General features: G+C 40.3%; 3 protein-coding genes across 3 annotated transcripts; all 3 read right to left on the bottom strand.

The window, feature by feature from the left end:
• Positions 1 to 5,840: 5,840 nt before the first annotated feature.
• On the bottom strand, positions 5,841 to 7,765 carry LOC115685845 (protodermal factor 1-like). The gene is made up of 3 exons (XM_030610985.2): positions 7,487 to 7,765; positions 6,681 to 7,083; positions 5,841 to 6,364 (listed from the first exon to the last, which is right to left on the bottom strand). Exons 1-3 carry the CDS (start codon positions 7,641 to 7,643, stop codon positions 6,034 to 6,036), a joined length of 891 nt encoding a protein of 296 aa, XP_030466845.2. The 5' UTR covers positions 7,644 to 7,765; the 3' UTR covers positions 5,841 to 6,033.
• A 5,912-nt stretch (positions 7,766 to 13,677) lies between these two features.
• Positions 13,678 to 17,952, bottom strand: LOC115685854 (phosphatidylglycerophosphate phosphatase 1, chloroplastic/mitochondrial). The gene is made up of 5 exons (XM_030610993.2): positions 17,040 to 17,952; positions 16,855 to 16,932; positions 15,708 to 15,781; positions 15,521 to 15,628; positions 13,678 to 14,030 (listed from the first exon to the last, which is right to left on the bottom strand). Exons 1-5 carry the CDS (start codon positions 17,719 to 17,721, stop codon positions 13,914 to 13,916), a joined length of 1,059 nt encoding a protein of 352 aa, XP_030466853.2. The 5' UTR covers positions 17,722 to 17,952; the 3' UTR covers positions 13,678 to 13,913.
• Positions 17,953 to 18,506: 554 nt separating this feature from the next.
• Positions 18,507 to 23,095, bottom strand: LOC115685747 (protein NEN1-like). The gene is made up of 6 exons (XM_030610851.2): positions 22,722 to 23,095; positions 22,375 to 22,529; positions 21,735 to 21,781; positions 20,203 to 20,266; positions 19,742 to 20,103; positions 18,507 to 19,010 (listed from the first exon to the last, which is right to left on the bottom strand). Exons 1-6 carry the CDS (start codon positions 22,993 to 22,995, stop codon positions 18,803 to 18,805), a joined length of 1,110 nt encoding a protein of 369 aa, XP_030466711.1. The 5' UTR covers positions 22,996 to 23,095; the 3' UTR covers positions 18,507 to 18,802.
• Positions 23,096 to 23,989: the final 894 nt, after the last annotated feature.

Raw genomic sequence — 23,989 nt, 5'->3', positions numbered from 1 at the left:
AAAAGGGATTTTAACCTTTAAAAAACCCTAAAAGGGGTTTAACCCCTAAAATGGGTTCTAAAAAAATGGATTTCTGTTCCGGGAAATAGAAATTTGTGTTATTATCAAACGGGTTTCTGTTTCAGGAAATAGAAATTTTATGCTGTTATCAAACGGGTTTCTGTTTCAGAAATAGAAATTTTTGGATGTTATCAAACGGGTTTCTTTTCTTAGAAACTCGTTCTGCGAACAGAATGGTTGTCATTCGTGCCTAACTTTCATTATGACTTGACTGTTGAATTTATCAGTCCGTAAGAAGGCATTTGGTTGAGATCTTACTGTCATCCATGGACTCTAGTCGAAGAGACATTTCTGATTTTCTAGCAGATTCATCTTTCGTGTAACTAGCACGATGGTACTTTCAGGCTGTAATTATTTTGCTGTATCAGTATGCTCATAACTAGTCAGATAAAGAAAGTAAGGGTGAGAGATTTCCGATCCGGTCCGATTCAAATCAAGAATCGAAAACTGGACCGGGAGGACCGGTTCGCAGTTTCTAGGACCGGAGACCGGACCGGCTAATCTTGGGACCATCGGTCCGGTCCGGTCCAGTCTGGTTTCAATGGGATCAATAATAAATATTATTTGTGAATCGAGAACCGATTGTTTCGTTCTTTCATTTGTAGTTCTGATTTGATCTCATCAGGCCATGAAAAAAATTGAAAAAATATATAATAAATGAAAAAATTGAACAATCGGTTCCAATGGGCCCAATATTAAATATTTTTCATACGTATATTAAATATTATATATATGAAAAAATTAAAAAATATATATTTATTGATCCGGTCTGGTCCGGTTCCTACCCTAGAACCGGGAACTGGACCGCCCAAAAATTGATTCCACTTTTAGGAACCGGGAACCGGACCAATATTCCTGAAAACCGGACCAAACCGGTTGGTCCGGTCCCAATTTGGGCGATTCATCTTGTTCACCCCTAAAAGAAAGGCTGCGTTTGGGAAGGCTTTTGGGGAAAGCTTTTGGAGAAAAGCAAAGGCCTTTAGTTTAAAGGGTTTTGGTGAAATGCAAAGACTGTTTGGTATACTGTAATTGAAAAATGCCTTGTAAAGCAACTTTGGGGAAATACTATTAGGAAAATATATATTTGAGGAAGTCCTTTGGTTTAATCAATTTAAGTTTTTTAATTTTAATTTGTTTAAAATTGAAAAAAAATAATGACTGCAACTTTTATTTTTTCACGTTTAGAGTAATGTAAAAGAGATATATTAACAAATTATTAAATAAATAAACCACATCTTTGCAAAAAGAGAGTAATTTAATTATAATAAACATTGTCACATATGCATTGAGGAAAAAAATAGATTATCATTGAAATTTACAAGCATCATTAAGTATTTACTAAACTCATGGCTATTTGATCATGTATACGTGTCATGTTAGAAAATAAATTATCATTTGAAGCACTAGTCCCATCATTCACATCATCAAGATCAACTGAATATCCATAATTATGATGCAAATCTACTCTTGCAAAATGTTTATCATTGACAGCGTTTCTTCGTATATAATTGTGCAAGGTCATTGCTGTTATAACAATTTTCACTTGCTTCTCAAATGAATAACTTGGTATATGCGTTAGAATCTTCCACTTCTTCTTCAGATCACCAAAGGCTCGCTCAATTTTTTTATCTTAGTGAGGAATGATGACGGTTGAATACCTCCCGATAACCTGAAGGTGTAGGACTTTGTCGAAATTCTGGCAAATGATATTTCCAATTGTTCCTGCATGTTCTTGAGGCCTAAGGAGTGCAATAAAAAGGTAAGAAGGAATGGCCAAACACCCCAAACCACCAATCAAGTCGGGGAAGCTGCATCATTTGTCAAAATCAGATCACTATTTTTGTTATTAAAAAGGGTTGCCCGACTCCAACTAAATGTGATTTGGTGGCAGCTAAGTGATCAGTCACATGATGAGAATTTGCAGCAACAGTTCCATATGCAAGAATACAGTCCTTTGCTACCTTCAAAAACCACTTGTAACCGTGTATATAAGGGCATGCATGATAACCATTGTGTTTCTATCCATAACTAGTTTTCTATTCCCGGGAACAGATTTGAAATATAAACCCGTTTGGTTATGCAATTCCATTTTTCTATTTCTGGAACAACTTTTTGTTTCAGAACTAGTTCTGCACCAAAAATCAGAACAAAAAAAGAGTAGGTTCTCTGTTTCTAGACGAGAAATAAAAACCATTTCTAAAAGAACATGTCTTCTCTCTTCAAAACACATCTCTTCCTAAATTTAGCCCTAGTCTATCCTGGTTAGACTGATTCGAGCCGGTTTGGTCCGGTTCATTCCTGACGGGAAAATAAAAAAATTCTAAAAAAACTTTAGAAAAATCATAGAAAATTTAGAAAATTTAGAAAATTCAGAAAAATCAGAAAAAAATCCAAAAATTCATAAAATTCATAAAAATTTAGAAAATCCGAAAATTTCCTAAAAATCTCAAATTTTACTTTTCAGAAAATCCATAAAAATTGAAAAATTCCAGAAAATTCATAAAAATTTCTAGAAAATAAAAAATTCAGATTTCAGGAAATTAGGAAATTTGGTGAATTTTTTCAAAAAAAATCAAAAATCAAAACTTTCAAAAACTTCACAAAATGGCTTAGAATACTTATGGCCACCCACTTTGAGTGAAATTTAAATTTTTTAAGGTGCCCAAATGATATTTTTGAAGACTTCTTAGTTTAGGGATTTAAAAGGGGTTTTAACCCCTAAAAAACCCTAAAAGGGGTTTAACTCCCAAAAGGGGTCTTTACCCCTAAAAAATCCTAAAACCCTAAAAAACAACACAATCCTTTGAATGAATAAGCCTTTGGGGCTTTATTAGGGTTTGGGTGTTTTGATTGATTTTCATTTTAGAGACCATTTCTAAAAAAAATAGATTTATGTTCCGGAAAATAGAAATTTGTGTTGTTATCAAATGGGTTTATGTTTCAAGAAATAGAAATTTTATGCTGTTATCAAATGGGTTTCTGTTCCAGAAATAGAAATTTTTGGTCGTTATCAAATGGGTTTCTTTCCTCAAAAACTCGTCCTGGGAGCAGAAATAGAAAAATCTATTTCTATTCCAGGAATTGTTTTTGGAACAGAATGTTTATCATTCGCACCCCAAGTAACTACAAAAAGTCTTTACAGAAAGTGAAACCCATTCAGGAAAAAAGCAGGCCAAAAGAAGAATAGCATAATGGTATTTAGGGTGCGTTTGGCAACCGGCCAAATAGTAATTATTTCTATTCTTTTGTTCCCAGAATCAGTTTTGGAATAAAAATCCGTTTAGTAAATTTTTTGTTCCCGGGCACAAATTTACAAAAATTTGTTCCCAGAATCAGTTTTGGAACAAAATCAAGAAACAAAAAAAAGTAACTTGATTATGGGAAGAAGAATCAGAAATGGAATTTTTTTTTTCTTCTTCTTGGTGTTCTTCCTCTTCTTCTTCTTCTTCTTGGCCTGTGGCTAGGGGTCGACGAGGGCGTTGCGGTCCTCATCGGTCCACGAGGGCGTTGCGGTCCTCATCGGCGAGGGTGAGGGCTGGACCCTCGCCGCCTAGGCGAGGGCCGCCCTTTCCGGATCTGGCGTGGGCGACCCTCACCCAGGTGGCGAGGGTCCAGTCCTCGCCGGAGCCAGCGAGGGCCACGATGCCCTGGAAGCCCTGGCCTGTGACTGGTCGCCGGCGTCGGCGACTTGGCCATGTCCAAGGAAGGGGAAGGGGAAGGGGAAGAAAAAAAAGAAATATTAAAAAAATTCAAAATACTATTAAAATATTATTAATAAAAAGAAATTTTATGCAGTTATCAAACGCATTTCTGTTCTTTTTCTATTCCAAGAATAGAAATTTTGGGTATTTACCAAACGCTTTCAAATGCTTAGAAATTATTTCCGGGCACGAAATAAAAAAAAATCATTTCTGAGCAGAATCAGTTTTCGGGAATAGAATGGTTGCCAAACGCACCCTTAAAGAACAGGGAAGCATAGAATCTTAAGCCCAAATTAAACAGCTCAGGGCCTTAGGCTTTTAATAAAACCGATGCCGCATCCCCAAAATGGAAAACACGAAAAATAGAAGGAAACATAAAGAGGGAGAGACATTTTACTGCCGAGACAATCTAAAATGTAGCAGAACAAGAAACCATATTCCTTGTCATAGAGACGCAATGATGAATACATTACCTGCTTTCTGCTCCAATCATATACTCGCGTGCCAGCCGCATGGGCAAATTGAAGCAGCACAAATCCTTCCCTAGACAGTTTATATGCCCCTGACTACAGCATTTAACCCAAAACTTCAACAGGTCATAAACTAACATCTCAGGACTTTTTGGATATATAAGAAGAAGAAAGAGTCTCTAACGTACATCTAAGGAAGTGAATTCTGGAGATCTGGGCTCCACTGTCAGAGCTGCCTTTCCTTTGCATATGGAATGACCGACGAAACCTTTGTAGACGTTGTTCCTACTGCACATAAGAAACCCAAGTAACTCAAAAGAACCAGCATTGGCGCTGCTGAAGCATAACTTCAGAAAAGCAAACAAGAATTAACCACAATATCTTCTCTTTCATAGTTGCATAGAATCCACACTCTTCCATTACTAAAGAGATTAAGCAAATGAACCCCTTCGCTGCTGACTTAATAATTGACTAACCAGGACAGCCAAACACTTTGAGAAAAACTGTTAACCTTATCACTAAGTTAGCTCAATCCATCTGACCATCCTGTAGAGCCACAAATGAGAACAGGAACAAATTTACTCTCGACTTGCCATAATATGAGCAAACTCGTAAAGCTACCAGCAACCGAACCCTGGCCCCCTAGCCTCAAGAATTTGCTAGCTTTCATCTGCAACCGAAAAAACCACAAAGACTTCTATCTTGCATAAACATGGCATTTCAAGTGAGGCAAAAGACTAAACAATCATAGTTAGAAAAAACACTACGAGAAGGAATCGAAGCAAAAGAACCTGGATTCGAGGTGAGATGAGCAATTGGGTTCTGAGCGAAGATAGAGGCGAGCACGGCGAGGCGAGCAACTCGGTTCCGAGCGAAGAGAGAGGCCACCAAGAGAGAGGCGAGCACGAGTGAGGCGAGCAACTTAACAATCACAGCTAGAAAAAACACTACGAGAAGGAATTGAAGCAAAATAACCTGGATTCGAGGTGAGACGAGCATCTGGGTTCCGAGCGAAGACAGAGGCGAGCATGGCAAGGCGAGCGACTTGGTTCTGAGCGAAGAGAGAGACCACCAAGAGGCGAGCATAAGAGAAGAAAACGGTGAATAGAGAGCAACCAGAGAGAGAGAGACGAAACGAGCAGAGTGTAAGGGGTTAGCGTGACCGCTGCTTCTAGGGTTTCTAACAAAAGAAGGGTTAAAGTGGAAATTAAATAAATCTATAAGGGCGATAAAGGCAATAAAAAAAATTCATTATTATCCCTACAGCATGCCGAGAATGCAGAAATGCCAAGGCAAGTAGGAGGTTGCCTTGGGCTTTTAGCTTTCAAAAAGCCAACTTTTCTTAACGGGGTCTCTAAAAAATTTCCCAAACACTAAATTTTAGTGCAAAGGGCTTTGGATGCACAAAGTGGCTTGGCAAAGCCATTCTCAAACCGACCCAAAGACGAGCAACTCACTGTTTGATTAGTACATAATTTGGAAGGACAGAGAATGTTGTTGGAGAAGAAGACACTACTTGATGAAGAATTACTGTTGGCAGGAGCAGATCTAGGTGTATAGAATTTGAAGTTTTGAGGGAGAGAACACAATGATATTTGCAATCCTCGAATTGGAAGAAAAAACATTCATTAAGCATTAAAAATGTCCACAAACTTTCCATCTCAGTGCTCTATAACACCCGAAATAAAGCTTAAAGCAAACCAACAATCCACAAAAAAACCACAAATTGACGCACAAACTGCTGATACAACAATCCTTCATAGAAACATCAAAGAAAGGTCTTTCCACAGCTATGGTTCATTTCAATCCCTGGGCTTCATATGCCCTTCATTGGCGAGCCGGAAGAGACGGGCCTGAGCTGCCGCAGACAAGTTCGAGCCAACCGCCGTGGTGAAGTGCTCTCTGACCTGGTGGGTGGTGTAAGGGAACCGGGTTTTGACCATGGAGTTGAGGAACGAAGCTGTTCCTTCTCTGTAAAGCTGGCCCAGGCCATCGTTCCGGGTGTTGGAGAGCGCTTGCATCAAGTTGAGGTTCGCCGGGAAACCGGGCATGCTGGTGATGCCGAACGTGCCGCCCACGGTGGCCCACCACCCTACCAAGCCCCAGATCACCGTAGGGTGGGTCCTCCAGAAGCTAAATTTTTCGTAAATGCCATGAAAAATGTTAGTGTCTGTGTACGCAATTTAGGTGTCGTCCTTTTGGTTCAGAGAGTAATATCAAATCCTAGACGTTTGGTTACTTTCCAATTTAGGTAATTTGACAAATCCAAAGTAAAGAGAGAACGCTTATAGGTTTCTCTAACCGAAATAGAAATTGAAAATTCCAAATTTCACTTGGTTAACTCAATTTTTCTGGTAATGTTTGATTCGACATAACGAAATCATGTCTTCATGTCAGCAATACACTATGCATGCATTTAATAAACGTCGTCCCGAGGTTGCAAACTTACTTGCATGTCCCGGTGAAGGGATCCGAGCTCGGATCAAACGGGGGCGTAGGAATGGTGGGAGCGCTGGGGGTACCCGGAATAATAATGGGGGTGGTCGGTGGGGAGACAGTCACCGGAGTTGGTGGAGTGCCACCTGAAGTCGGGGGGTTAGAGTAAGATCCGCCGCCGCCACCACCACCACCAGGAGTTGATGGGGGCGGGTTATAGTAAGATCCGCCGCCGCCAGGAGTTGATGGGGGTGGGTTATAGTAAGATCCGCCACCGCCGCGAGGAGTTGATGGCGTCGGGACGGGCGGCGGGTTTCCGCAGTTTCCGGTTGGTGGTGTGGGGGTCACATGGTAGGGCGGCGTGCCTACGTGCCCGCGCGGCGGCGAAGTCCGGCGGGGTGGACTTACGCGGGGAACTGCGGCCACCATAAGTCAAAACATTAGGATTCTGAACTCTCCTTTTTTATCGAATCATTTGGTGCAATAGAAAACAAAGTCAGAATACTTAAACTTAAAAAGCTCTAACGTGTCACGTAAACATCCATTCAAATGGAAAATGACACGAGGGACAAATAACATGAACAGTCTTATATAATGAGAGGTGACGAATAGTTGAAAAAGAAGAAACGAACTGCGTGGGGGGTGAAGAGCATCTTTCTTAATAACACGAACCGTCGTATATCAGTCTTAACCAGCAAATCATACGTCGAAAGCTTCATGCAAGGAAATAGCTCCAAAAAGATCGAAGATATGTTCATCAGTAGCATGTAAAGCCTCGTCTATGCAAAGTGTACTGGAGAGAGAGAGAGGGAGAGAGACCTGTAGGAGGAGTGCCAATGCGAGGGTCAGGAGTGTAGTAGTTCTTCTTGTCCTCGAAGCTGGCCTCACTCGCCGCAGGAACGACCAAGTTCTGAGCCACCACCACAACGCAAAGGCATATGAAGAGGCTCAGGCTCCGGCCTTTCTGTTTCGTCATCTTTTTCTTTGATTCCTCTCCTCTCTCTCGCTCTCTCTGACAACACGCGAAGAGATCAACGAGAAAGAGAGAGCTTGAAAAAGAAGAGAAACCACCCACTTGAGAGTGATGAGAGAGGCTTGGGAAGGGGAGCGGGTAAATATAAAGAGTCGAGACCAGAGAGAGAGAGAGAGAGAGAGAGTCTCAGTAAATAGAAGCAGGTTCGACGATGAGGTTAGTTGATGCGTTGCAGAGCGCATTTATGCGTGACTTTAATGTTCATTACACTCTCTTCATGATCGAGAGTGGGTTTCTGTGTGTGTTTTGAAGTGTTCTTAGCTTGCAACACAGCATGCAAAGTGTTGTGTGGAATGCAACAGCTATCGCTGTTAGCTTTCGCTCCATTCAATTCTCTCCGTGTCCCTCATGTTCAATGTTCTTCAGTTTTCTTTAACCGATGTCGGTTGGACAATTTAGTTTTAGCAGTTCGGGCTCGAACATACATCGTGACATGTTATCTTACAAGCATCTACTCTACACGTTGACCGTAATATCATCGATTGCACCATCTGGAAGGAGTTACTTTGTGAATCTTCGTGCTTGTTTTTCAGTTCATATACGCAAGGCTTTGAGTCAAGATGGTTTGGGGGTATGAATCCAAGAAAAGAAAAATGGAGATATATTGACAACTTCCCTCCCTTCCCAACTAAACACTTCTGTTTGTTTTCAGCAAGAAGTGTTTAGTTGCTGGTAACGTCGATCGAATTAACATCATGGAGGCGATTGCTGATTGCACCTGAATGACGTCATCGACTTGATGGCATTATTAACATTTATTAAATCCAACTTCCATAATGTACTATTGATAGAAAAGTCCACTGTATAGTTTATGCAGATATATATAAACTATGATAGATCCAAGCATATCCTACATGCTAGACATAGCTGCAATAAATGGCAAAAAAAAAATCTCACGGACACTTTAGGTTAAATATCATTCAGAACATGGTCTAGACGTGGAACAACACTTGGGTCCTTGTCAAACTTCCTATAACAGAGCCAAATTCAGGTGATTCACTATCTTAAATGTGCTTAATTACGTGATTGATATAGTGTAGAGTATGTTGGTAGGAGCATAAGTAGATTAATATTCGAGTTTGTACCGATAAACATGCGAAAATGCAACTGTAGTTCTGAGCCCCCCAACCACCACCTTGTACGGCACATTAGGACCGTCACTATAAGAAAACCTAGGTGGTCCTAAAACATCACCCTCATGACTAATCTGGAAGATTTTGTGTTGACCACCTGATCATCAACCGGGGAATATCCGATTTCACTTCCTTCAGAGTGTTTCACTAGTAAACCACACTTTCCGTTTAGTTGAATTACTCTCGAGGTGAGGAGCATCCAGTGAGAATTATCATCGGCATTCGACAATTGAAGTGGCGTGATCGTGACATGAATCACTAAAACTTCACCTGTCGCCTTGAGGCAAGGTTACGGGAATGAAGGATGCAAACATTTTCAGACTTGACATTCTCCAATGAAAGGCAAAAATCTTGGGAGTTTCCTCACTGCGTCTGCTCCAAATTTTCTGAAAATTCCATCTTCTCAATTGTTTTTTTACATTCTTCTTTTATGAAAAAAGAATGATAGGAACTAAATAATTCTGTAAGCTCTTTCTTATGGGGCTTCTAATACCAAGAGCATCATCATCACTCATCCAAAAGATGGTGTTTTTTGGTGGTGGTTGAAGAGCCCCATTCAAGACCCCTTCAATGATTTCTGTCTCGTTTAAGGTACTTGCTCTTTCTAGTGAACAGTAGTGTAGTCAGAAATGTCATTTAAATAGTTAAAATATTGAGTGAATAGCTAAGGAAAAGCTTGGTGGTCTTCCTGTTCTTGGCATGGAAGGTCATGTGGGAGCTGTGGAGATGTAATGGCAGTGACAGAGGAGTTGGTGAGGCTTGTAAAGAACAGGAGTTAATAAGACTTCAATGAGTTGGAGCAGTTTTTAAATTTTCCTTTTTTTATAGACAGAAAATTGAATTTATTTGAAGGGTCTTGGGTCAATTGCCATAAACACATGTCTTTTTTACTTTTTACTTTTTTTTATATTTTTTGACTAAATATGTGCATTTATAGGCTAAATTCCAATTCAATTCAGTGGGTGACTGTGTGAAGAACAGTGTTGCCCCTTTCCTAACTCAGCACACATCTTTCAGTGGTCACTTTTAGGAGGGCACAGTAAATGCCACCCCAACAAGACTTGCATCTTGGTTTTGAAATCTCAATCACCCTCCTCAAAATGCATGAAATCGAATCGCATTCGGAAGCAACCGATGGCAAAACCCTCGTTCGTTCGTTCGCTCTTCTCCCATCTCATCGATGCCGGGTAATTGTTGTTTGGACTCTCTAACTACTACTCGTAACTTTGTTGTACGACATTTGGCGAGATGAATTTAATTTGCAATGTAGGATAAACTTGTCGAGAAAATTGTCCAAAAAGTCATAAACCTGTTGCACTTTTGCAAATTCAGTCATAAACCTTTTAATTGTGTAAATTGAGTCATAAATATTTTCATATTTTGCTAATTGAGTACGTCTCAAAATTACTGACATGGATGCCGGTCGTTCTATGTGGTATGGTGGCGTAGGACAACCGACGTTGACGTGGATAATTTTTAATAATATTTTAATATTTATTTGTTTATTTTCTTCTCTTTTCCTTCTTTTCTTTTTGTCCTTTTCTCTTCTTGTCTTTTTTCTTTTTCCCCTTTCCGTTTGTTGAGCCTCGTCGATGGCTAGCGAAGGTCGCTGGTCTCGGGTGAGGGACACCTGGTCTGGGACTGGCGAGGGCAACCCTTCGCCGAATCAGGCGAGGGTTTGCCCTCGTCAGGTCAGCAAGGGCGACACTCACCTAGGCTGGTGAGGGAAACCTTCGCTAGATTGGGCTAGGGTGGTCCTCGCCTGATGTTAGCGACCTCCACTGGCCATCGACAAAGCCCGGCGATAACCGGTGACCCTCGTTGGCCATAGTTAAAAAAAAAAAAAAGAAGAAGAAGAGAAGAAAAGAAAAAAAAGCATTAAAAACTATTAAAAATTATCCATGTCAGCATCGACTGTGCCACGTAGGTGACCGGCATCGACGTCAACGACTTCCGGCCAAAATTGATCAGATAGATTTAATTGGCAAAATATGAAAATATTTATGACTCAATTGACAAAACGTGAAAATATTTAATACTCAATTGACATAATTAAAAAGTTGAAGATCGAATTAATAAAAGTGTAATAAATTTATAACTTTTTGGATAATTTTCTTTCGCAGCTGTCTCAAATCTATCATGTAACGCCGCCACATTTAAGCTTGTTAGTTATTTACCAAGGTACGGCTTTTTCTGAATAAAATGAAAATGAGCAGGACAATGGCGTAAATCTTTCGACCAGGATAAAAGAGTCGAAGGTACATTTTGCACGGTGAACTATCGGTGATGGACAGAAGAACGCGTGGCTTCCACAAATATCTAAAGTACGAGAAAATATTTATTGGTGCGAGACCGCCAAGCCAACGTGGTCCCGGACCACTCATGAAGCGCCACGTGGTCCACGTGGCGCTTGTGGGGGCCGGCTCGCCCGGATGGAAATTTTGCACAAAAAAAAATATTCATTATTTCTCCTTAGCCCTGCACGCTAGCCCCTCTCTCTCTCTCTCTCTCTCTCCTCTGCACGCATTTATTTCTTCTCTCTCTTCTCCTCCTTCGTTTTCGCATCGAAGAGGAAAACCCACCGCTCTTTCCTCTTTGGCTTTCAAATTTATTTTGAATCTCTGCGATTTCGCTCTCAAATTTCGCTCGGCTTCCTCGTTGCTCCCCCCTCTCCGACGAAGCCAAGGTTTGGGACCACGTGGCGCTTCATGAGTGGTCCGGGACCACGCTGGCTTGGCGATCCCGGACCACCTAATATTTTCTCGCAGGGCTAAGGATAAATAATGAATATTATTTTTTTGTGCAAAATTTCCATCCGGGCGAGCCGCCCCCACAAGTGCCACGTGGACCACGTGGCGCTTCATGAGTGGTCCGGGACCACGCTGGCTTGGCGGTCCCGGACCACCTAATATTTTCTCGGATTGCACTTGCGCAGCATGTGCATGCACGACCACATTCAGTTGTCCGAGTCGGATGCCATTCGATTCATCTCGATTATCGAACAATGTGCGTCCCGTGTCGTATGTGAGTTCGAGAGGCGACACGATGTGGCGACAGGCGATTTAACACTTTAGTCATCCTAAGTTTAGCACCCGTGAAATGATCTAATGCTCGAGAGAGAATTACTAATTAAGTCCTAAATTTATTGTATTTATGTCAAATTCAGTCCTAAATTTTTCAATTGTTTACGAATCCTCAACAAGAAGACAAAACAGAAGGCACGTACGATTGAACTGAGCAAGAGCCGCACAAAACCCAAAGCTAAAAAGGACGACGGACCCCAAACAATGCCTCGACTCCTATCTAATACCAATGTTCTTCAGTAAAGAATCCACGGGACTTCAAAACTTGAATTCTCAGTGGTTTGTTTGAACTCGAATTTGGGGGAATCCATTATAGAAAATAACGCGAGAGGAATTGGTCAGTCAGGGATTTGGTTCGCTTTGACCGTTAAGGATAGATAACCCATATTTATGAAAGGTCAAAATATTGGCGTCAAGCAATCACAAGACTTTACCTTATCCCAACTCGATTATAAAAACTCGTTAACGACTATCGCATTTTGCTCATACATTAAATATTTTATGAAAAATTTTGAATTCTTTTAGTAATTTATTTTATTTTATTTTCTTTCTTTCTTTCTTTTTCTTTCTTCCTCCGCAATTGCCAGCCTCCTCAATGGCTTGCAATCGGCCACAGGCGAGGGCCGACCTCGCCAGCTTTGGGTGAGGCTAGGCAAAGGCCTCCTCGCCGGCCTCTGGCGAGACCAGCGAGGTTGACCCTTGCTAGATACCAGTGAGGTAACCTCGCCAACCTCGTTCGACATAGCCCATGAGAGGCGAGCCTCGCTCGTTGGGCGAGGTCAGTCCTCGCCGACCATCGCCTGTAGCCGATCTCGGGCCATCGAGGAGGCCGACCCTAGCATCAAGATGACTCGATTTTAGCGTCTTCTCGTCTCTTATCTCTTTCGAATCCCACTAGCATCAAGATGACAATATGAATACTATACTATTGCAACTCACTGGAAATTGCGTGACGTTGAGTCACATGTTGAGAAGTATGACCAAAAATACAATTAGCCCGTTTGGTTGTAGTAATGGAATGAGATTGTAATGTAATACCTATTGTTGTTACTGCAAAAGCTAATACAGTCTTGCTTATAATAGAGATTACGCTAATAGTTGTTACTGCAAGCAAACACTGTAACAGACACTCAATTTGTAATGGATCTATAATGTTATAACCAGTACTACAACAAAATGTGCTAAATATGTTCTAGGAACCCGATGCCAAACCGATTAGCAAGAGAACATGCCTAGGACTGTATCGATTGAGCTTGTTCCAGCCAATGCCTAGGTTGAACCGACATGGTTGCCCAGCCCCATGGAACAATAGAAAAGCCCTTGAATAGATTAAGTTGCAACACCGATGAAACCAAGTGTTTGGATGGAACAGGAGTTACAGAAGTCAAGCTTCAGGATTTTGGTTGAAATTTGGAGTGCCCATTGCTTACTTTTGAGATGTACGTGGGAGCTAATGCGGAATCTGTACCGCGTGCCGATTCGCATTGAATATCAAAGAACGCACCTCGTTTTACTATCCAGGGAAAGCGCTCGACCTGAAGGCAGACAAATCACGTGGCACAACAGAGACCAAGACGCATGCCTCGGTGAATTCTTTAGACTGATTTCAAGTAAATAATGATTCATTCGCCGGCATGATGGTCAATTAAACAGTTCAAATTCATTGGAAAGTAACCAACATTCCCTACAAATCCAGGCATTTGACACCATAACAGGGTTCTCTAACCGTGCCCATTTTGTTCAATAAATAGCGAGAAAGTGTCCACACAGATTTTGCACATTTATTTCTGTAAATAACGAAATTGAGAAGAACAAGAATTTTTATCTACGCTACCTCTTTCTGGCACTAATTTTTTGGATTCAGATATTGGACAACCTAACAAAATTTAGCTACAAGGAAAAAGATGCATTTCCATGCAGCAATCACGTTGAATTAACTACAGGAACCTCAATATTTAGCAACGAAACAAAGGATTGCCTGTATTTACAAAAGATTTTTACAAGGATGTAGGTTCTTTCACACAATGAGAGCCATCTGGAAGCAATCCGTTACTTGTCGGCTTCACTCCTCCCCTAAGCCAATGGTTGACAAGGGTATTCTCCAGTTTCCTTACCTGCAAATTTGTTGACGCAAAAACAGAGCAGCAGAAAATATCTATTACATGCTGAGCATTCCAGAGAAAATCATTTCCATGAAGCAATCAAGAGAGCACAGTAAAAACCTTTACTTTTATGTTTTTCACAGAACCTTATTAACCCTCCCGCTGGGTGGGCACCCAAATCTGGCTTAACAGATTCAAATTATACCCCTTAGAAATTGCGTCATTTGTGCGACAGACCCAATGTTTTTTGCCCTTAGCATGCCGAAGCCATGCAATGGTACACAAGGACAGCATGTTGTCTGGGCCTACATTAGTTTTTACCTCTTGACTTTTGGGTCGAAAGCTATTTTTGTCATTTGTCTGCTTGCAGTCTCCTAAAGTTCAATCTTTAGACTAAGTTCAAGCTTGTCACCAGACTCTCATTCATCAGCAATTGTGAACAAGAAAATAATGTCAAAATTCAATTTAGTTGGTTCAGAAGTGGTTGGCGCGGATTACAAGATTAATAAAAGAAAAGATTCAAACGAAGCAGTAGAGAAATGGGGACATCAAAATACCCAAGAACAAATAATTCCGCTTTATTGGATCCATTTTGCAAAGGAATGAAAACTTGATTGAGAAGTCATCCACGTGATACAAGCAAGATGGATGAAAAGTATAAGCACACCCACTAAAGCTACAGGGTGAAATTTACGATACAAAAGTGATTGCTTTATCACACAAAATGCTAGGTGGCAAGTACCAAAATGTTGAAAAAATGAGTGTTGCATGATGAGACTGCTTCAGCAAATCAATTCGCACTCAAATATATAAAGGATTACAATGACTGCGTTTCAGTAATGTTGGTCCGGTAATATTGAGGATGAGATGAGAAACATTTTTTAGCATTCTGGATATTTCAAAAACTCAAAATGCAACTATATGACGGGGAAGGAAAGTCAAGAGATATAAAAGGACCTATGGAACATCAGGGATGAACTTGAGTGGAGAAAACTTAGTGATTCTTTCATTTATTTTTTTCAACAGAGATGCAAAAAGTAGGTCTAGAAGGAGATGATGTCTCTCCTGCGATTAGAACCTGCTTAAATGACAATCTTCTTTGCCAAATATCCTTCCATAATTTGATTTCACATTCACCACTACTCTTACATGCATAATAAGCTAGAAGGTTTATATCAACATTATAAAGAGAATACCAGCATATGGCAATCTCATAACTTTCTGAAAAATATCAATCGTGCAGCAAAAGAACCCGTGGACAGGTGTTTTCTAGACAAGGGGTAATAAAAAGGGCATAAGCATTTAGAGTTTTAAGATGAAAATGAAAAAGGGCGTAAGCATTTAGAGTTTTAAGATGAAATTTGCTACCCAAAATTTTATTTTATTGTACTTCATATCCAATCTTTCAGTTTCTCTATGTGGCTTGGCTGGAAATGGTTATAATTTGTGGCAAGCACGCACAGTGCATCAATAAAAAATGTACAAACTACAAACTAACTGACCTGTCTCACGATAAATGGCTCTTCAGCAAGACTAAAGGGCTGGGTTAATATAGTAAGAAATCCATTTCGATTTCCATAGACAATATCTGTGAAGGGACGATCTCCCACCTAAAAAACAGATTGACAAGTTAGGAACATTCACAGGGAAGAAACTAGAGCAACATCAAGAGGAATTCAAGTGTACTACCATTATAAGGCGCGACGAATCACAGCCAAAGTGGTTTTCAATTTCTTCGGCACTTCCAGCTGGTTTCTTCACTCCTAATAATTACACAAAATAAGTAAATCAGGACATCAAAGAAAACAGTCTTAATAAGAAAACAGGAAGTATACATTCCTTTCCTCCCATATTCAACAAAAAAAGAAAAATGGAATAGCGAAGAATAACCGAGAGCTGAAATATAAAAGTGTAAATTCTGATAAATGAAGTATGTCAAACAAAGAATAATTCCTAAACAGCCAGCACCAAGGACATAGACATACTATATCTCTAGTCCCGTGCTTTTATAATTATTTTAACTGCCAAGATTGTCCATGCATGAAAACTGACTGATTGAGAAACAACATGCATGCTAGAGTCAAGTAAAAGCTCACTAGGTTGCTAAAAGACATTGAAATAACATTATTAGGTTTCTCAAAAATGTTAGGATTATCTTATCAGGTTCAACCCCAGAATTTGCTTATCCTTCTGTTGGAAAAAGGATAGTACTCCCGCCATTTAGCAAAGTTCGATATTATAGGGTAAGAAAAATGTCAACCGTGAAAATTCTTCCCACCAAAAATATTAGTAGTTAGCTTTCCCATGTTGCATCCCCACAACTACATCAGTTTCTCACATGTGAGAGAGCTTTAAATTTGGATCCCTTGCTAGACATTTAGATCATGAATTTATATATATTCTTTTCTGCTTGTAGCAACACTCATGTAACCCCTTGACAATTTAGGAGCCATTTACTCCTGTTCTACGACTAACAACCATGTGGGATTACATTTGGTGGTTAGGGTAAAATGACTACTTAGGTATCCTCCACAACTTAAGGCATGTTGAAGACTACAGAATAACCTATGATAGGCTTTCATCCTCAATTGACTCAGATGAGATGGCGGTCACGAGCTTGCAAGAGTTTCCTTTCCATCTTAATGTATGATTAGTTAAGAATATCAAGGGCAATCACATAAGCATGACGATCAGTGCTCTATAAGCAAATCCCAAAATTTTCCATAGAGTTGCACAACCTATCGATATTGGCAGAGACATTTAGCATGGATACTAGAAACCCTTTTGCAAAAGTTCCCTTGAAAAAGGATCGAAACTGAAATACTAAATAACTTACTGTGCCTTATAACTTTTATCCCGATTGCCCACTCGAGTGCTTTCGCTTTCGAACCATCATGGTCATATTCCAGTAACCCTGTAACACCAATTCAACAAAGACATAGACAATGCCAAACGTATTACATTCTCGAGCCATAAACAACACAATGACTTTCAAATTTAAGAGCTTCAACCAAACACTACCAGCAGAATTGCTAAAAACCGCGATATTGTGACCGAAGACCGATTTGCATTGGTCTATCGAAGAAGCATTAGGGCCCCATAGCCTCAACGAATAAGGCGCAGTGAGGGTATTGTCCTTATCAAACACAACGCCCTTGAAACCCCTCCTCTGCAGCTCCGCCCAATCAATGTAGCGTATATCAGGGACAGAGACGTGCGGCAGCAACAGATGCCGGTCCCTCGCAATCACGGAAGCCGAGCAGACGATCGCCTCCAAGTTAATCCTCTGCCCAATCGCGGCCTTCACGTCCGCCCACCACATGCTTGTGAAAATTCCCCTGCGGCGCTTCTTGGCCCTTTTGTACCCCCCTCGTTCCAAGGACGGATCTTGATCTCGTTCCCGATCCTGGGTCTCCGGGCTTTGGCCCTGGGATTCGTCCCTCTCGACGGAAGAGTAGAGATTCTGGAGAAAGGTATGGTTTTGGCCCTTACCCAGATGCTCTCGCTCCTCGCTGCCGCGGCCGCTGCTGCTCGTGGTGGTGACGAGGAGGAAACAGGTCTCGACGAAGCCCGCCTGCGTCTTGGCGAGGGTGAGGCTACTGGGTCGTCTTCGCTTGAGGCGGGGATCGAAGAGGGAGCGCCTGGGGGGGAAGGGGTGACTGCTACTTGGGTAGGCAACAGTGAAAGAGGAGGGCGATGGCATCTTGAATTTTAATTGGTTTTTATCCCTTTTGGGGCTTACACAAGTTATATGCTTCTGAGTGTCATTGCTTTCGGCTCGTGGTGGAGTTTGGAGAAGAATATCTTTTGCCAAATTTTCTGGGGGGCCGGTCGATTAAAACAAAGGCACGTGGGAGTTGCGGTGAATTCGCAATGCGGCGATTCCACTTGGATCTTCAGTTCATCGTTTTCCTTTTGGTTTGGCATCAACGTGGAGATGGAAATTGCACGAGGATGTCATGTGATCTGTCTGTACTGTCTGTTGGGGGCAATCGGGAAAGAAGGGGAAGGCATCCTGCCAATCACTAGGTGAAAGAAACGAATGAAGCTTTATCACAAGAAAAGGTTTCTAGTTAAGTCCATTTCTAATTGACAAGGTTCTGTGCTTATTTGCAGTAATAATAATGATGACAACGACGACAACAATAATAATTATCATAAAATGATGCATAGATATAAATGAGCACGCCGTATTCGTCTATTTCCGTATCACCAATCATAAGAAATATGAGAGTTTCAAGCAAAATTTCACCTTGATTCATTTAAGGGTGAATTGCTTCAACCTTCGAACCTATTCGAGCCTTATTCACCATTGAGTAAAACCTTATCAATGTAAAAAAAAGTGACTAGACAAGAGCCCGAAATAACTAGGATTTGATAGAGAGGAAGTCTGTTATTCTTTTGTCGTAACCAAACCTAAGACAAAAAATGCGAGAACCATTCCTCGATCCACTTTATTTCACTCTTGTCTTCTGTCATAGGAAGTACTTACATCAAACTACAACCAAAGTCGAGTAATAGAGAGAAATATCTCAACAGGTGAATATTTTGCAACATCTTAAAATGTTATCAGTAGCTTCGCTTGCGTGAATATATCAGCAGTCCCTGATACACACACTTTGCGCACAATGCTTTTCAATATCTTTACAAAGATACAACATGTCACGCATATCATCCGTCTTTTACGTCGTCGGCAATGTCCGATGTCAGTTGGCAATCAACTAACAATCTTTCTCTGAGCATATAACTTATACAAAATAAGCAAGTAGCTTTTGCTTCCGAATCTAGGGATGAATGATCAACTTATAAGCCGCCAATGTAATGCCTGCGTATCCTCTACTGTTGTAGGTTTCCACAAACAAGTAGGCATCCAACTTGGTGCTTGGAGTGAGGAGTGTCCGGAGCTCGCTCTCATTGAAGACAAGCCTTCTTGTTTTCCCGGAATCCTCCCTCTTGCATACTATTGTCTGCTTGTCTGCTGTATTTGTGATGCTACTCAATCACAAGAGAGGAAAATGAAATACATGTGTTAGTTATAATTTATGGCCCCCGAACTTTTTTTTTCCGGCAGTTTAAACTTTTGAACGACGCATTTTTCAAGCAAAACAAAGTCGTGTCAATTTTAAAGCTTTCCACTCGAATTTCATGTGGTATTTTGAGCAGTTAGTCTTCTGTTCAGATCTCATCTCATCGGCATCACCCTCTGTAATTGTAATTAATCTTCATGCTGTGATTTTAGGAACAATTCTGGCTTATGGAAGGAGACTTTATATCTTAAACCGCAAGTTCATTCTATCGGTTTGAACTTTTGACTCTGCGATTTGTATGAAGAAACCCTCTTTCCCCCATTTTCGGTGATAAGAGAATTTGGATAATAATGAGCGAAAATCTGGCCCGGATAGTTTTACTAAAAACAATAAACAACGATTCAGGCTGAAACTGATGTAAGGACCAATTTTCTTTGCTTTTTTTGCTGCTATAGACAAAGCACAGATGTAATGAGATGTAACAAACACTTTGGACCGTCTCTTGGTCTGGATTATGCTTGCAACGTGCTTGATTCTTACAACCTTATCGAAAGTTGGAGCAATGCATCAGTTGTCCAGATTTAGTTGGAAAATGAAGATACCAGTATAACCAAAATTAAATTCAGTACAGCTCATAAAATAATCTAAGCAATCGTGTCTGTGATCTAGTAACGAATACTAAGTTTGAAAACTTACCGTAATCTTACAGTGGGGGGGTTCCATCTTCCATCCACAACGTTTCTCCACTCGGAGTAGATCCTGAAACTCGAAAACAACCTTTGCAACATCCCGTCGAATTCATCTAGCTTTGTGCTCAGGATGTCCGGCGAGTCAACCACGAAGCTCAGCCTCGGGCAGTCATCGTCGTCCCGGAACTTCATTTCGATCCCGGACCGCACCTTCAGAGAAGCACAAGAGATTGGCTCCCGTACTTTATCAAAGGAATCATAAGAGTCATCTTTGAGCGAAGGAATTGAAAATTCCTCGGGGTCTGGAAACCTTGGAACGTTGTTGTTCGTGTTGTCATCTTGTGCCCGCAAAAGGTTTGAGGACTCTGTCTATATATAACCCGAAAAGAGTGACAAAAATATTAGGTTTGGAGAGTCGCAGATGCGGTTACCCGTTTTACGTATACACATAAACTTTGAATAATTTACCAGGTAGAAAACCGCAGCACAGTGCAGGAAAAGTCGGAGATTCAACCGGACATCATCTAAGGTCCTGGCAATCAATGGATATAATTAACCTCACAATGGAACTGCTCTTCTTGTTTTGAATCACTAGGTTAATTTTTTTTTTCTCGACTCAAAATGCATGCAACTCGTGATCACGTAAGAGCACGATTAAGATGCGTTTGTTTTGCGAAAAATGAATAATTGAAAAAATATTTTCCTGAAAATGATCGCTTGTAACGCTTATAAAAGTTGAATGAACAATAAACATTTTTATCGACCATGAAAATATTTAGTTATAAATTGTAGTCGACAATAAAAATATTTTTTATTGGTTAATTGTTTCAAGTGATATAAGCAATCATTTTTAGGAAAATGTTTTACAAATCGTTCATTTTCCACGAAACAAAGAGAAATTTTCAAATAAGGACCTAAAGTGCCATAATTTTCTCAAATAAGCGCTTGAAATAGACATCATCTCAAATAAGAGTTTAAAGTGGCTAAATAGTCTCAAATAAGAGCTTGAAGTGGTCAAATTGTCTCAAATAAAGATTTTTGGCCGGCCGGTGACTATTCTGGCCATCGGAGAAGGGGTATTTTAGTCAAAGAATTTAAGTATATATTTTTAATTTTTTGCTTTTTTAACTTTCTTTTTCTTTTCCTTTTTTTTTTCCTTTTTCCCTCTTCTCTCCCTTGGCCATCGTTAGTGACCTTCGCCGGCCTCAGGCGAGGGTCGCCCTCACAAGCGTCGGGCAAGAGCTGCCCTCGCCCTCTTGTGGCTCGCCAACCCAGGCGAGGGCGATGGTTGTCCTTGGCCTTACCAGTTCAAGCGAGGGTTGCCCTCACCTGCGTTAGGCGAGGGCAGCCCTCATCTGAGTCCGGTGACCTCCGCCGGTGATGGAAAGAGGGAAAAGAAGAAAGAAAAGAAAAGGAAAAGAAAAAACAGAAAAATGAAAAAAAATTCAAAAAAAGTAAAGGACGAAAATGCCTTTCAGATAGCAAGGTCAGGTCATTATTTGAAATAAAGTCCACTTTAGGCCCTTATTTGAGAAAATGAAGGCACTTCATGTCATTATTTGAGACAATGTCTACTTCAAGTTCTTATTTGAAAAAACGAGAGCACTTCGGCCCTTATTTAGAATTTTTCCCAAAACAAATGAACTACTTCAATCATCATAAAAATCCATTCTTTACTTTCATGCATGATGCATATATATCACCCTATTTAATTCACTAGATACTTATACTTTGAGTCCGCTTTCGTCTATACCCAAATGAAAATTGATGTTTCATAGAACTAGCCCTTGCTCCAATAACGTTTTTGTTAATAATCTACGGGAAATTCCTCACTGAACCTTAATATGAGTATAGCTGAGATCACTATAAACTTCTAGTAAAATCATTCAAACAAAATATAAAAGGATTTTGAATTAAGAAAGTACATAAATTAAAGAAAAAGCAAATTATTGGATGGACTATTGATGTAAAACGAAAATCCCAATAACAAAGAAAACTACCTATGTGTCTGCTTTCCGAGATCAAAGTATTCTGCAAGTGTTGCCATCTGCACAAGGAAAAGAAGAACAATACATGATTCCGATTTTTAATTAATTAAGGAAAATTTTTTATAAACATTTTGGACAAGCATATATGGAGGATTAAGGACATGCAAGGGCTTGATAAGTTTTTTATTTAACATCGGAAAGCTACCATAAACTCAGGGTTTTTGGAAAACCTCTATCATAATCAAATTTTGATGGTATGTATTTCATCATGTAAAGTATGTCCATATATAAGCGTGTACTAAAAGAAATCACAAGAAAAACAGTTTATTCTATGAACATTAAGGACCTAGATATCGCTCAATGAAAGACTTGATTTTTTGCTCAAATTAAACTCAACATACATGGTGAGCAGAAGTATAAGTAGTGGATGCTTGCATTACATGAGATATAAGATCCACCCTTCATCAAATTAGCACAAAATCTTACAACATAAGACTTCGTAAAATTATATGTTGCTCTAGTATACACTTGATTTTTGCGCTCATCATATCTTGACATACTCATGAAATGGGCGGTCCATTTGATGACTTTCATTTGATCACCCATTCCATCACCTAGATTACACACCAAATGGGAAAAGTTCTTCATAGACCTTTTTATTGCCAGCTTCCTTTTCAAACCTCTCGCACAACTCCATCGTGTCGACTATGCCCGAGGGTTTCGGTGGTGACTGCCAGATTTCACGGAACGTAGCCTCAACAATTCGACGATCGAACTTTTTGATGTTGTGGCCTACCCAAATCCTTCCTACAAAGAAGGAAGCTTAACGTCGTACTTAAGCACTGGCGAGAAAAAGAAAGCTTGCCGTGAATAATGTGGTGAACTATTAAGGTTGAAAAGGGTGGGTACGCCTTCTTGCTATTACCCGTTGGAACGATGGGTATGATGTAGTATAATGAGTAGATAAAGAACAAAAGACGTGGGATGTTGAGTATATACCGTCAAGCATGTCGTAGACGGTGTGAGCGATGTCCGAAAAGAAGATGTTGGAGGAAACAATATCATCTCTGTTGAGTCCATTTCTTCGTGCGTGGAATCCTCCGAAGCCGGAGTCATGTTGTGGCCGAACCAGAGAAGTGAAGTACTCTTTCTCGACCAGCGTTCGTGGGCATACGATTATGGCCCCGAATTCTAGGATGGCTTTTGTTCCTTTGATACTCTCCATGACCGTCTCTACGTCGAAGATCACGATTTCTGGCCGGGATGAATCCATTGTTGTTTCCAACAGAAAGCTTGCACACAGAGAGAGAGAGAGAGAGAGAGAGAGAGAGAGAGAGAGAGAGAGAGACTGTTTGAGTAATTAGGGATGGAGTGTGTGGGACTCTATGGCACCATTAAGCATTTCAATTATGGGATAGGCATCTTATAGTCCCTTCACTTTAGAAAAGCATCGGCTTCAAAAGAAAAAGAGAAGGCGTAATCCCCTTTGGTCACTGTTTCAACTCATGTCTTAGAGAGGAAGATTCTGGGAGAGCATTGGAGGATACTTAAGGAGAAAGGCATTTCAAGCATGCACAGTGTAAAACAAGATATGAAGCTTTGAGGTTCATTATATTTTCCAGTTTTTTTTCTTCTTTTTTTTTTTTTCATGTGATGAGGATAGAAAGTAAAAAAGTCACCATTTTTCTTCAAAAGTTTACAGGCTTCATATGGGGAGATTATCGAGAGGGAATGCATGTTTGAGTCCGTCAACATATTCAGTTGGATCTACCTTTACTCAAAAACTTAAGTCAATAAATTATGAGTTAACTAGGATATATTAACCGCTTCACATTACATCATATCCCTGATGTGGAATTTTTTTTTTACCTAACACCTTTATGCGTGTATCTTAACAGAAAGACAAGAAGGTTAATTTACATGCAAATTTAATCAGCCTTATGAGAGAGAGAGAGAGAGAGAGAGAGAGAGAGAGAGAGAGAGAGAGAGAGAGAGAGAGAGAGAGAGAGAGAGAGAGATGTTTCCACATATGATCAGATTCAGATGAGCTTGGACTTAGGGGGAAATGTGCTCGGACCTGTAACGGACAGTCAACTTGTAATAGGTCTATAATGAAATAATGGATACTGCAATCAAATGAGCTGAAAATAGTCGAAATTCGTTGGACGGTAACCAACATTCCCTACCGATCTAGGCATTTTATAGCGGAACAGGGTTCTCTAACTTTGTTCAATAAATACAGAAGTGTCCAAGCAGATTATGGGCAT

This window comes from Syzygium oleosum, unplaced genomic scaffold (assembly GCF_021117445.2).
Source record: "Syzygium oleosum isolate NSW1041296 unplaced genomic scaffold, Sole_v2.1 Sole_v2.10, whole genome shotgun sequence".
Taxonomy (NCBI): Eukaryota; Viridiplantae; Streptophyta; class Magnoliopsida; order Myrtales; family Myrtaceae; genus Syzygium; species Syzygium oleosum.
The sequence above is the reverse complement of the archived record's forward strand: the minus strand, read 5'-3'. Positions and strand labels throughout refer to the sequence as shown.